Source organism: Onychomys torridus, chromosome 14 (genome assembly GCF_903995425.1).
Source record: "Onychomys torridus chromosome 14, mOncTor1.1, whole genome shotgun sequence".
Lineage (NCBI taxonomy): Eukaryota > Metazoa > Chordata > Mammalia > Rodentia > Cricetidae > Onychomys > Onychomys torridus.
The window spans coordinates 56098871-56113095 of NC_050456.1; the positions used below are offsets into that span (position 1 = coordinate 56098871).

At 43.4% G+C, this 14225-nt stretch overlaps 1 protein-coding gene across 4 annotated transcripts in view; it reads left to right on the forward strand.

Annotated features, from left to right (window-relative positions):
• Nucleotides 1-2408: 2408 nt before the first annotated feature.
• Adck1 (aarF domain containing kinase 1) overlaps nt 2409-14225 on the forward strand; it is a 95356-nt gene continuing 83539 nt past the window's right edge. The window contains exons 1-2 of one of the 4 annotated variants that reach the window (XM_036206568.1): nt 2409-2490; nt 10144-10289. In XM_036206568.1, the coding sequence (XP_036062461.1) occupies nt 10155-10289 (135 nt within the window). In that variant the 5' untranslated portion in view covers nt 2409-2490; nt 10144-10154. The other 3 variants (XM_036206570.1, XM_036206571.1, XM_036206569.1) reach the window with 3 other exon arrangements.

The window sequence follows — 14225 nt, forward strand, 5'->3', positions numbered from 1 at the left end:
CATGCTGGCCTCGAACTCACAGATATCTGCCTGTCTCTGCCTCCCAAGTGCTGGGATTAAAGGCGTGCATCACCACTGCCTGGCAAATTAACCCATTTCTATCAGTCTACATATTGTCATGTAACCCATGGCTTTATTGGTCCTCTGACATCTTGCTTCTTGGGTAGCTCACTGACATCTCTCTTGACTCTGCCCTTCTTCAGTTTGATTGTCCCACTGAATTTTATCCTGCCTTGCTATAGGCCAGGCAGCTTTATTATTAACCAATGAGAGTAATACATATTCACAGCGTACAGAGGATCATCCCACAGCATTTCTCTGTTCCTAGCTTGTTCCCAAACACAAACCTTTCCTCTGGGGAGTTCCCTCTTCAACTTTTAATTCCCAGCCTACAAGTCAACTTTTAGTTTCCTCTTGGACAGAATTAATGCTTCCTTCTTTGTGCCCTATACCACTTGATTCATACATAGCTTTACCGTTTCTTGCCCCACCTGGACATTATTGATCATACTTCAGTGTATGACCTGCAAACTTGAATTGGTGAGGACTATGTTGGTCATCTCTATGTCACCACTGTCTGTGCTGTGGCCACCTTCTCTCTATATCTTTTTTTTTTTAAAGTTATATTTATTTATTTGATTTTATAAATGTTTTGCCTATACGTATTTGTAGGCACCACATTATTACTGTTATTAACGAGGCAATTCCACGCAATTTATCTGGTCATCAAAAGAGGCTTATTTCTGGGATAACTTACAGCCAATAAGGGTTGGCTACAGGATCTGGGAGAAATGAGATACCATCCAGCGGAGAACTCTGGCTTGGTGTCCCATCCATCTTCCAGGACTACGAGGTATCCAGAAGGGCCAAATACGTATGCACCTTGAGTCTTAAGGGGCTCCCTCTCAGCCATGCCCCAGGGGCAGGTCAGCCCCAGGGGCAGGTCATAGGCAGGTATGGCAGTTATCTGCTGTCGCTCTAGGGGCAGTGTTTCAAGGTCGAAGCTGGAACAGCTACCCACTACACCACATGTGTGCTTGGTGCTCACAAAGGTCAGAAGAGGGCATTGGGATCCCCTGGAACTCAAGTTTCAGGTAGTTGTAAGTTGCCATGTGGGTGGTGGAAAATGGACCTGGGTCCTCTGTAAGAGCAGGAAGTGCTCTTAACGGATGAGCTAGCTCTCCAGCTCCAGTCACTTCCTTCCAGCCTTTATGTGGCTCTTTCCCCTTTTCTTAAAGTATCTTCCCAATCCCCCCTGCCCCTTTTTGAGACAGTGTTTCTTTATGTAGTCCTGGAACTTGCTTTGTAGACCAGGCTAGCCTTGACCTCACAGAGCTCCATCTGCCTTTGCCCCTCCAGTGCACCACCACACCCAACTATGTGGCTACTTCTTTCTGATGCCTTTCAATGAAGCTAAGTTCTTAAATTTAATACAGTTCAAATTTATCAAGGCTCCCATTACAATTTGTGCATATGACACTTAAGCCCTATCTTGAGCTCATGAGGATGTTTTCCTTTAAAACTTACCTTAATTTTCTCATTGGCCTCTTGACTTCAGTTAGTTTCTGCATGTGGAGCTAGTTAAAGGGTCCAGCAGATAATTAGTGTTCAGCTCATGTCCTGAAACCCTTTGTCTTCCCTCAATGACCTGGAATGCCTGCCTATCAGAATCTAGCTTCCACAGAGGTCTGGAGACTTCTGGGCTCTTTAGGAGATTCCATACTTACACCTATGTCAATGTCACATAGTCTTAATTTTCATAGCCTAATTGTACATGTGGAACATGGAGGTCCAAGTTCTTGAAGCATGTTCTTCTTCAGAAATGTTTTGATTATGCTTTATTGACAGATGAATCCCCCATTCTATCTTTGTCTTTCCACAGCGGGAACAGCTTCTGATGTTTACAGAATGGGTGCCTCATAATGTTTTCAAAGTACATCTTATAAGTCAACGTCTGGTCATTAGAGGTCAGTACATCAGGATCACAGATAACTCAGATCCATCTGTGTATCCTCCTCCTCCTCGTCCTCCTTCTTTTTAAGCTGAGGATCAAACCCAGGGCCTTGCGCTGCAAGCGCTCTACCACACTGAACTAAATCCCCAACCCCCATCTATGTATTCTTATTATTTAACAACTATCAGTAAATTTCTTCTTCGACGACTCATTCTGATGCCTGCTTAAAATCTATAGCTCCATAATTGCATCCTCCCACTAAATACGAATCCATAACCTGCCTTCTGAAAAACATTCTAAGATTCCGTGTCGGTATCTCAGGCAGAGAAGCGACACAGACTCCGCTCTGGCTCAGGATGGAGAGTCTCAGGACCACAGTGGCTCTGACTGGTGTCAGTGACCTAAGGAACCCAGGAGAACTACAAGTCCCGGCAGCCCGCGCGGCACCGGCTTTCAGTAAGCGCCCGGGTGGCGGAGGCACGGTTTCCTGGAGTTTGGGATCCGGGCTGCGGCGGTCCTACTTCTCTTCCCGCCGGGTGAGTAGCACCAGCGCAAGGAGCCCGGGCAGACCTGGTCGCCAGATCGCGCCGCACGTGGAGCGCGGAGGGAACGGGTGCAGACGTGCTCCTCGCTTTCTGAGCTCAGGCTTTGCAGCCCTGGCGAAGCTGGGTGGAAACTCAGGGCGTGTGACCTTGTCACCCTGGCAGGCGCGACCACGTGGCTTAGGTGACTCGCAGTGCCCCGCCCCCCTTCTCTACGCTTCTGTAGCTCGGTGTCCTAGCGGTCGTTAGCGGGGACTGGTCACTTTGGTGGTCCAACCTTGTGTGCACCGGAGTAGGCGGTTTCGAGCGGCTCCGCCAGAAGCATTCACACCTTGGTGGCCCTGTGGGCTCCCACGCAGAGGTAGCTGGGGCGGTGAGTGTGGAGTGGTGAAGTACAGGGGCTCCCCAGAGAGCCGGTCACCTACGCTTGCAACAGGAGCCAGTCTTACTTCTGATCCTGAGGACGCCTTTCCAGCCCCGCGGTGCTTCCAGCTGATTTGTGGAGAGAAGCCTGTTAGAAGACACCTAGTACAGCTGTCCCAGTGGCTTTTACTTGCCACCAAGCGGGAAGCTTAGCGGTCAGTGGGCACTCAAGAAATAATTGCTGAGTTGACAGGACTTAGATTTTTGTCCCTGCTTCAAGTTTTTTTTTTTTTTTTTTTTAGCGTCTTCTTGTCACTGTAGTTCTCAGGCTGTATAGTGTGCAGCCGAATTGTGTGGAGGGCTTGTTACTCTACAGAATTCTGCCCACTCCCCTCCCAACTTCTGATTCTAGTATGGTATTTGAAGTCTGGAATCGGCATGTCCAACATGAATCCTGGAGATGCGTTGTTGCTGTCCTGGGGACCATTATTTGAATGCTACTGTTTTATAACAACAACAACAACAACAACAAAAATCCATAAATTCTTCATACCTGGTTATGTTTTTTTTTAATTAAAAAAATTATTTATTTATTCATTTATTTATTTATTTATTATTTTTGTCCTTGTTTACCAGCTTCACTGTTGTAGTTGGACCACCCCTGGGGATTGCTTTACACAGTGCACGCTATCATACCCCCCCCCCATTATGTTACTTATATATATTCATGTAGTTTCGTCACTTGGGCCATCTTTTCCCCCTGGGTTATATCATAATTTCTTTTACTGTGTTATTTGCTCGGTTGGTATTCAACAGGCCGTATGGTGTGAGATTATTATTATTATTTTTTTTACCTCTGCTGAGAGAATTTGCGTTTTCTTTCTTTCCAAATTTACTCCACCTCCCTGCCCCATTTTTGTCAGAGAAGGTCCTGGGGAGTGAGAAGAGTACTTGGTTTTGTCATCCATCCTTGTCTTGTTCAGCCCCGATAGGACAGCACACTGGGTCACCTAGGTTTCAATGTCCACGACAGAGAACCACTGGCCACCCCAGGACCCAGCCAATTGTGTGTTCATATCCACCTGTTGCTTTGGTGGCGGAGCAGACACATCTGGCTGGATCCAAGCTTTTGCTCCATTGGCTCCTAACCCTTGCGTGGTTCCTTCCACTTCCTTGTGTGTAGAGGGAAACTCCAAAGGTGTGTACCTGAGGATCTGAGCTGTGCAAGTAACATGAGCTATGAATGTAAGCCCTTTGGGAGGTTCACTCTCTCCTCGTATCTGCTGCTTGCTCTTTGCTCTTGGTCTTACATCGTTAGTCCCCCTTTCCTAAGATGAGCTGAATGAAAGAAGGTGTCTCTTCTGTGCCTCGGTGAGATTTATTTTCCTTATCTGCTGATGAACCTTGGCATTGGTTATGTATTCCTTCATTTAATTAGTATTGATCTGAGCAGCTTCTAGCCATTACACGCTAAGACATATAGGTAAAACCTTGCATTGAACTTGACCACTATTTTAGGGTGGGGAAGACTGTGAGCCTCCTTAGGTCAACTGTCCCTGGGTATTGACTCATCTTGTTTGTTCTCTCCAAGAGTATTTTTTGGGTCTTTTCTGGTTTGGAGAACATCCTTGAAAAAAAAAAAAGTGATTATTTGCCCAGTCTCTGTGGGAAATGGGAGGTAGCTAGGGTTACTTTTGGGGAAAATTGAATTTGCTCCTTAAGTGATTTTCCTTAGCGGTGTTTTCTAGTTCACTGAGTGGGGATGAGTGGGGGTGTAATTTCAGGTCTGTATTCTTAGGATGCGGCCTGGGAAGGGGGCAGCCAGGAGATGGTAGTTGGAAAGGCCATTTACAGTAAGTGCTGGATTTCATATTTAGTTCTGTCCTTGAGATGGACATTTTTGTTTGACCATCAACTTCCACTTGTACAACTTTCTGATGTATGTTGTCATGATGAACTGGGGTGTCTCCTCTGGCCTAGGGACAAAGAGTTCATTCTTCCCATTGATTTGACAGTTAAAAAGCCACATCAGTGCTTCAGGCTCTAAAGTGTTATTTCTAGCGAGGAATATTGCTTGATCTTTGACATGCTATTGATTTCCAGAGCTGCAAACACTGCCTCCACAGGCTTAGCACTTTGGGGGCTTGGTTGCAGGTCAGAAACTATGGTTTCTGTCTGCAGCAGCTGTATTTACTTCAAGCCAGTAGTAAGGACTTAATGCCTTGAGGTCCAAGTATCCCTATCAAAGAAAGAGATATGTCATTAAAGAAAGAGAGAAAGATGGGGCTGGAGAGATGGCTTGTGGATATGCGCTCAGATGTGTTGCTTATCTGGGGGTCTTGAGTTTGGTTCCTAGAACCTACATTGGGTGGTTCACAAATGTGTAACTGCAGCTCCAGGGCATCTTATGTACCCCTTCTGACCTCCATGGGCACCTGAACACATACACACACAGACACACACACACACACACAGACAGACACAGACACAGACACACACACACACACACACACACAGACATATAGAGACAGGTATGCACACAGACATATACACATAGACAAACATATACAGACACACACAGAGAGACACAGACACACACATATATAGACACACATACAGAGACACACAGATGTGGACACAGACACACATACACAGACACAGAGACGCACACAGAAAAACACACAAATACACACACATACAGACACATACATAGAGACAGAGAAACACACACACATACACACACACAGACAAAAACACAGACACATATATAGACACACACAGACACATACACACAGACACAAATATACAGACATACACATAGACACACACACAGACACAGACACAGACACACACACAAACACACGCTAAAATAAATCTGAACATTTGCAGTGGAAAGGCCTGTTCATATCATTTCTTTACCACTTTACTGGCTGAGCCACTGGGGCCGAACACTCACTCTCTGCCTTCATTGTCCTTACTTATACTTGAGACTATTGCTTGTCTTGTCTCACTGCGCTGTGTGAAATATTAACAAGGTGAGTGTACCGTGTAGTGGGATTAAAAGTGTGTACCTCCCGAGCCCACATGTGTGTTGACTCTGTAAAGGTTAATTTTTGCTCTAATATTATCTAGTGATTACGTGTTAGGCTCTGGGTAGTCTCAGACCTCCTGCAAGGTGTGTGCCTTATGAGAGGTAAACAGGTGAAAGTCAAGGCAAGCAAACAGAGCAGGGCAGGTGATTCATTAGCAGGGGCCTTTGTAATGAAAGGCGTTTTTCATTGACAGACATACTTCACGCGTGACAGGCCTTTTAAAATACCCCGAGGGAAGCAGCTCATTTATATGTTGAAGACTCTCTGACACCTTATGGAAAACTCCAACTCCAATTTATCTAGACACAGTTTGGCTCTTATTTCATCTATTTTATGTATTTCAATTCCTACCACTTTTATTACCGAGGACATTTGTTTGAAAATGGGATTGCCTCTTTGCTCCTTTGATACTCAGTGGTAGTCTCAAGGGTAGAGAGGACTGCAGGCTGTTAGGGGCTGCTGTGGAGGATGGTAAACAGGAGGGTGGGGTTCAGAGGAGCAAAGGTTGGGAGGTAGTATGGGGGGAACGGAGAGAGAATGACTATCGAGTTGGAGGTCCGGGGTATATTCATCTAGAGACTCAAGTTACTGGTTCTGCACAGGCCTCATGGGGAGTAGAGTTGATCCATTTGTTGATTAATTCAGTTAGTAAATGTTTTTGGACCACTTACAATGAGCTAGACTACCGTCTGGCATGTTACATCCTGGGGGCCACATTTGGCCTGGCCCATTGCTTTGCATGCTGTGGTTTGGTTGCCTTGCACTAGAGTGAGTGCAGAGTTGAGTAGTTGCCTCAGAGGTAGGGTAGCCCCCAAAGCTAAAAGTAGTTACTGTATGGCCTTTTGTAGGAGAGCTTGCTGGCCTCTGTTCTAGGCACAGGGAACAGCAAGGTGGAACTCTTGGAGTGCAGTCTTGGATGTGTTGGAAAACTAGTAAGTTGGAATAGAGTGAGTGGAGGGCAAGGTGGACAGGCCAGAGATCCTTTGAGAAATCTGGAAGGCAGATCTGTTAAGACCTTGGCTATTTGTGAGTGAGTTGAGGTGATTTGGATAGCTGAGTGCACAGAAGTGAATAGTTGGACTTAAATTTCTACATGCGAATTAACTCGGGGAAGCTGAGGGTTGAAACACGAATTGCTAAATGGTCTTATAATTAAAAAATCCTGGGTTGGGGGTTTAGCTCAGTGGTAGAGCGCTTGCCTAGCAAGCGCAAGGCCCTGGGTTCAGTCCTCAGCTCTGGAAAAACAACAACAACAACAACAACAACAACAAAAACAACCCTGCCAGGCAGTGATGGTGCATGCCTTTGATCCCATCACTCAAGAGGCAGAGCCAGGAGGATCTCTGTGAATTCAAGGCCAGCCTGGTGTACAGATCCAGGACAGGCACCAAAGCTACACAGAGAAACCCTGTCTCAAAAAAAAAAAAAAAAAAAAAAATCCCAAGCTAGATATTAGGGAAAATGCTGAAACATTAGAGGGACAAAGGGACAAGCCATTACCATGTCTTACTTCGCCAAGTCCACAAATCCTCTGACTGAATGTCTCCAAGTCCTCAGCCAAAAGGGGTTCAGCTGAAAAGGCTCTAGTTCCTGTCTCCTCACGCTTTATATACCTTTCTCTGCCCAGCCATATTCCTTCCCAAGTGCTGGGATTAAAGGCGTGTGACTCCCAAGTACTGGGATTAAAGGTGTGTGCCACCACTGCCTGGCTCTGTTTCCTCTCCTAGACTGAATCAATCTCATGTAGTCCAAGGTGGCTTTGAACTCACAGAGATCCAGATGGATCTTTGCCTCCTGAGTGCTAGGATTAAAGGTATGTGCCACCACTGCCTGACCTCTATGTTTAATCTAGTGGCTTGTTCTGTTCTCTGATCTGCAGGCAAATTTTATTAGGTACACAATATACCACAGAGAGTAGTTTGGAGTTTGAGGATAACCTTGTCTACATAGTGAGATCCAGGCTAGCTAGGGCTACATAGTCTCTATTTCAAACTAGTCAGTCAGTCAACTAACCAACCAACCAACCAACCAACCAACCAACCAAAAAAAATCTACTGCAGGAAGAGAATTGCTCTGTCTAATAGCTGACTTACTGTGTTTATCTCTAATTTTGTCTTGAGGTCTTAGGGCAGTGATTCTCAACCTGTGAGTCACGACCCTTTTTTTCATAGGGGTTGCCCAAGACCATTGGAAAATATAGATATTTACATTACAATTCACAACAGTAGCAAAATTAAAGTTATGAGATAGCAACAAAAATAATTATATGTTTGGGGGTCACCACAGCATGAGGGACTGTATTAAAGGGTCACAGCATTAGGAGGTTGAGAACCCTTGTCTTAGAGGAATGGCTGTGTCTTAGTTAGGGTTTCCATTGCTGTGAACAAACAACATGACCATGGCAACTCTTATAAAGGAAAACATTTAACTAGGGCTGGCTTACAGTTTCAGAGGTTTAGTCCATTATCTTCATGACAGTATGCAGGCAGACACGGTGCTGGGGAGGTAGCTGGGAGTTCTCCCTCCAGACTGGCAGGCAGCAGGAAGAGAGAGGACCTGGCTTGAGTATTTGAAACCCAAAGCTCCTCTTCCCCCACTTCCTCCAACAGGGTCACACCTCCTAAATCTCTCTCAAGTAGTGCTATTCCCTAATGACCACACATTCAAATATATGAGCCTATGGGGGTCATTCATATTCAAACCACAACAGACTATATCATGCTCCTTCAGGGGACCAGATGTTGTTCCCAGCACCCATGTCTAGTAGTTCCTAACTGCCTGTAACTCTGGCTCCAGGGACCCTGACATCCTCTTCTGTCTCCCACGGGCACCTAAACATGTACAGATCTATATGTATACACATAAATACAATAAAATAAATCTTGAAAAAGAGAGAGGCGAGAAGCAGAACAGGTAGGTAAAGTAGGAAAGGTTGGAGGAAGGTGCTATATCTCAGTGCAGACGCACAAGCTGTGTTGAATGCAAGCCTAGGAAGCCAACTATGTGCTCTTTAAAGAAATGGTGTAAAGTCTAAGTTGAAAATAAAGGACTGGAAAAAGATGTGCTTTGTGTATATTTAAACAGAGGCCTGTGTCTATATTTATGAAGCATGATTCAAAATAGACTACAGAGAAATTGGAGACAAGGCCGTTTGTAGCAGTAGCTTCTGTGCAGAGAGGAAACCAAGTGACAGAATGGGGCCAGAGCAGAAACTTAGGAGGTGATGACCTGTACATTGCTGCTGCGTCTCTCAAGCCTTTGCACTGACGGGAGGCTTGGTGATGTTCCTTTCTGTCTGGCGCTGGTCCCTTGGCACCTGCTGCTGGGTAAAGGGCTTTGGTGGGATGCAGAGTACTCAGGGATTGTTGAGGAGGTAAGGCCTTGGGACGAAGTGTCCCCAAAGAATGGCTGTGTCGCCACTGTGAACTGAGGAGGTATGAGTAAAGAGGGTAGGGTCTTTCTGCCCAGCGGTATAAGTTCGGTACCCAGTAGGCCTCCCAGGACTGTGTACGGACAGAGTAACATCGTCATCCTCCAGGAGCACATTCTAAACTATCTGACTGTAGTAACCGTTTGGACTGTCAGCTAGAAATGGAGGGACTACTGGCTGCGTCTGCCTACCTACCATTTTGTCAGGAGCCTGCCAACTTCCGGCCTGTGCCTCAAGGCTGATGGTGACCGTGGCTGTGTGCTGTTGTAACAGTAGTTACAATTGACAACAGTGGCCATGCCTTTCCTGTTCTTCCTATCTAAAGAGCTTTACCTCTTCTGGATCCTTTACTCCTTGACTCTAATTCTTGCTACTCCCTGGCAGCTCTGATAATGTGCTGTGTATCTTTTTGCTTCCTTTCTGCCCCACCCTAGAGAGTAAGCTCCACATAGGCAAGGGCTGTCTTTTGTTCAGCTCCTCTGTGGTAGCTAAGACAGCACCTGGTGCTGTCGAGGAAGGACGCTGGGAGTCAATTTGTACCAGGTGCTACACCAAGCACTTTATGTGATTATTTCCCCTCATCTTGATTTCAAGGTAGGCTGTTATCTTGTTTTAGAAATGAAGAAACCAAGGCCCCATGAGATTAAGACTATGACATAGGGTCATACAATCTGTGAGTGGCAGGGCTGGGATTTGATTCTGGATGGCTGCTCTATGAACTCCTTAATTGCTAACCTTTCTTGACCTTTCTTTCTTGCACAGGGTCTGGGGACATGGCCAGAAAGGCTCTCAAGCTTGCTTCCTGGACCGGTGTGGCTCTTGCTGCCTCTGGTGTCTACCTCTACGGTAACAACTACTTGGACCCTAATGACTTTGGCGCCGTTAGGGTGGGCCGAGCTGTTGCTACGGTAGGTTTCTCTCCTTTGGGGGTTGCAGAGGAATTACAGCATTACTTTAGGTGTTCATAGGTGCGGCAGGTAGGCATGCTGACATATATGGACATACAGGTATGTCAGCTCTGTGTAGCTGGAAGTTTTCCTGTGTTCCTCCCGGTCTGCAGCTGCTCAGATCTGAGTAAACACACAGAGGCTTATATGAATTAAAACTGCTTGGCCATTAGCTCAGGCTTACTTCTTACTAGCTCTTACACTGAAACTCAGCCCATTTCTGTTAATCTATATGTCACCATGTGTTCCAGAGTTTTACCTGTGTGCCATTACATGTTGTTGTTGAAGTTTTCCTGTGTCCACCTGGTCCTGTAGCTGCTCAGACCCAAGTAAACACACAGAGACTTATTACTTATAAATTGTATGGCCGTGGCAGTCTTCTTGCTGTCTGTTCTTATATCTTAAATTAACCCATTTCTATAAATCTATACCTTGCCACATGGCTCATGGCTTACTGGTATCCTTACATCTTGCTTCTCATGGTGGCGGCAGCTGGCAGCATCTCCTGACTCAGCCTTCCACTTCCCAGAATTCTCCTCTCTATACTTCGCTTATTCTATACTTATAGTATATTTGCCTATACTATACTTCCTGCTTGGCTACTGGCCAATCAGCATTTTATTTATCAATCAATCAGAGCAACACATTCACAGCATACAGAAAGACATCCCCAGTGCTCCCTGGACAGTGGGCTGGCATCTCCTGACTCAGCCTTCCTCTTTCCAGAATTCTCCTTCTCTGTTTATCTCGCCTGTACTTCCTGCCTGGCTACTGGCCAATCAGCATTTTATTAAACTAGTGTACAAAAGCCTTATCCCACAGCATTTCTCCTTTTCTGTTTAACTAAAAAGGAAAGTTTTAACTTTAACATAGTAAAATTATATATAACAAAACAGTTATCAAGCAAGAATTACAGTTATAATATTTAGTCTGTTTGTATTTGGCAAAATTAAAGATTATATCCTATCCTGTATTTGTGAGTCTAAGGTTTCATATCTACCTTATCTCTTAGCATAACCAAGGAATATTATAATTATAACTATGTAGTCTTCAACTACATCAAAGACCTCAGAAGGATACATTATTATCTAAGTAAACAGGAAGAGCATTGTAAGCAACTTCCAAAAATCTAGAATGACAGAGACATTTACCTGCCTGGACAGTTACCCAAAGTTCCTCTGTAACGTTGGGGCATCCATCTGTAGCCCATAGGCCTAGTCTCTCAGTCATTTTTTTCCTGCTGTGTTGTCCTGTAGAATGTCTGGCAGTTTCTTCTGCAAAGCAGGAACCTGAAGAACCATCTAGCCTTGCAAATTTCAGTGGTTACTTCCTATGGGTCCTGCATTTCTGGTTTATACAACATTTTGTTGAGCAGCCCAGGCAAGAACAGTTTCTTGTCCAAATGGCTATTTTTGCCAAGAAGATAAACTCCATATGGAGTGTCTTCAACGCCCATCTTCCTCTTTGAAGTAAATCAGTGCTGCCAGGAGCAGACATGTCTAAATTTTTAAAACATTTTAAATGCCATATTCTGTAGGTCTTTCAAGTGTTTAAAGATAACTACCTAATTGAATTATATCTATGTATACCTAGAAAACTCAACATGACTATAAGTTTGACTATCATAGAAGACTAATTATTAATCTGTATTTCTTAATTATCCATGATAATTCAAATGAGTTATATAAACATAATACCTTAAACAAGAGTAGATATGTATAACAAAATTAACTTTAAATTTGTATCAGTAAACTAAAATCTATACCAATGTAAAACATTTTAAACAAGTTGCTCTTTAAAAGTAGGTTCAACAATCTACCTTTTTATCCTATCATATCTATATCAAGATATTGATTATGACCAATAACAATTTGTAACCAGCTACCTAAACGAAGACAAACATCCATAATCTATTTTTTTGGGAATATGGGTGTAGTTTTCTAGGCTACTTCCTGCTGTTAGAGGGTGCTGGTAATCTTATGGGGACACAAAGAAAATTTTAGGATTATGGTCAAGTCCTGACTAGAGTAGTTTGTGAGGCTGTATTCTCTGAGTGAATTGCCTTGAAGTTGATTTTAGATGTTGGATGATCTGGGCCACGGTGTCTTGGCTGGTCAAACCATATTAGCCTGGAAGCAATCCACAGGTTCCCATCTTCTGTGGAAACAAAAGCAGAACTTCTTTTCCAAAGCAATGAATCCTTAGACATAATTTGTGAAATCAAGATATCTTTAAAAAAAAAAAAAAAAAAAAAAAAAAAAATATATATATATATATATATATATATATATATATGTTTAACTCTTTAACAGCTTTTACAATCAAATGTTTCTCTGCAGTTAAAAATCCCAAAGACAAAATTATAATTTAAGCTTCCTTTAAATTATTTATTTATTTATTTATTTATTTATTTATTTATCTATTTATTTATTTATCTATCTATCTATCTATCTATCTTGTAAACAGTGTTCTGCCTGCATGCCAGAAAGAGGGCACCAGATCCTATTATAGATGGTTATGAGCCACTATGTGGTTGCTGGGAATTGAACTCAGAACCTGTGGAAGAACAGCCAATACATTTAACCTCTGAGCCATATCAACAGCCCAGCTTTTTAAAAAAAAAAAAAAAAAAAAAAAAAAAATATATATATATATATATATATATATATATATATATATATATATATATATATTACCCTTACTGTCTCTCTTTCTGTCTGTTCTCTCTCTCTCTTTTTTTTAAAGATTTATTTATTTATTATGTATACAGTATTCTGCCTGCATGTGTCCCTGCAGGCCAGAAGAGGCCACCAGATCTCATTACAAGTGGTTGTGAGCCACCATGTGGTTGCTGGGAATTGAACTCAGGACCTCTGGAAGAGCAGTCGGCACTCTTAACCACTGAGCCATCTCTCCAGCCCCCCTTACTGTCTCTTTAAAGCCTTTATTTTTAAAAGCTTTCTATTTCTTTATATAACTGTCTATATTCCTTTTCCTCTCTCTTCCAAGCCTACGTACATTTTTACACACATTGTAAACCATTTAGAGGTTTATTTGATCTGGACCTGACTTATTGTGAATCTATTGCTTTCAACTGTAGAATGACTAGGACTAAAATGGCAGCTTTGGCTGCTGGCTCTGCCTACCTCAGTTTCCCAACATGGTGGAACTACATTTACAGCCAGAAATGGGAGAACCATGCTCTCCACCAACTCTGGGAAGCAGTGGGTCTATGCTTTCATCCAGCAGCATATATAGTCCAGAAGCTTCTTCTTGGGTTTTTTAGAAACCTTGTCTTGAAATTTAAAAAATAAAAAAAGAAAGTTGTGAGTTTCAACTCAGAAAGGCGGGTGGACCCAACAAGTGAGCTGTCCATTCTCTGAAGGCCTCTGGTCCTGATCATCCTGGTTTATTTATTATTCAGTGAATAAACCTTGCTGATAGCTGGTGCTCAGAACATACAGGTGGAATGAAATTAGGCTTTGGGTAAGTACAAATGAACACTTTTTTTTTTTTTGGTTTTGGAGACAGTGTTTCTTTGTGTAGTCTTGGCTGTCCTGGAACTAGCTCTGTAGACCAGGCTGGCCTCAAACTCATAGATATACCTACCTTTGCCCTCCGAGTGCTGGGATTAAAGGTGTGTGTGCACCACTACTGCCTAGGGGTAAACAAACACTTTTGAATATAAATCTCAGAATGTAATTTCTAAGGTCTTTAGCTGCTCAGCTCTGAAAAGGAAAGTTTGAGCTTAAGTCTTCTCCATGCTGGATATCTGCTGGAAACCTCTGATTTTCTTATTGACTGTGGATAAGGGCCCCTCATTGGAGGGTTTTGGCCAGAGGATCGAGAATGGAAATTCATATTTAACAGCCTTCATTTGGTTAGTATTTATTGAAT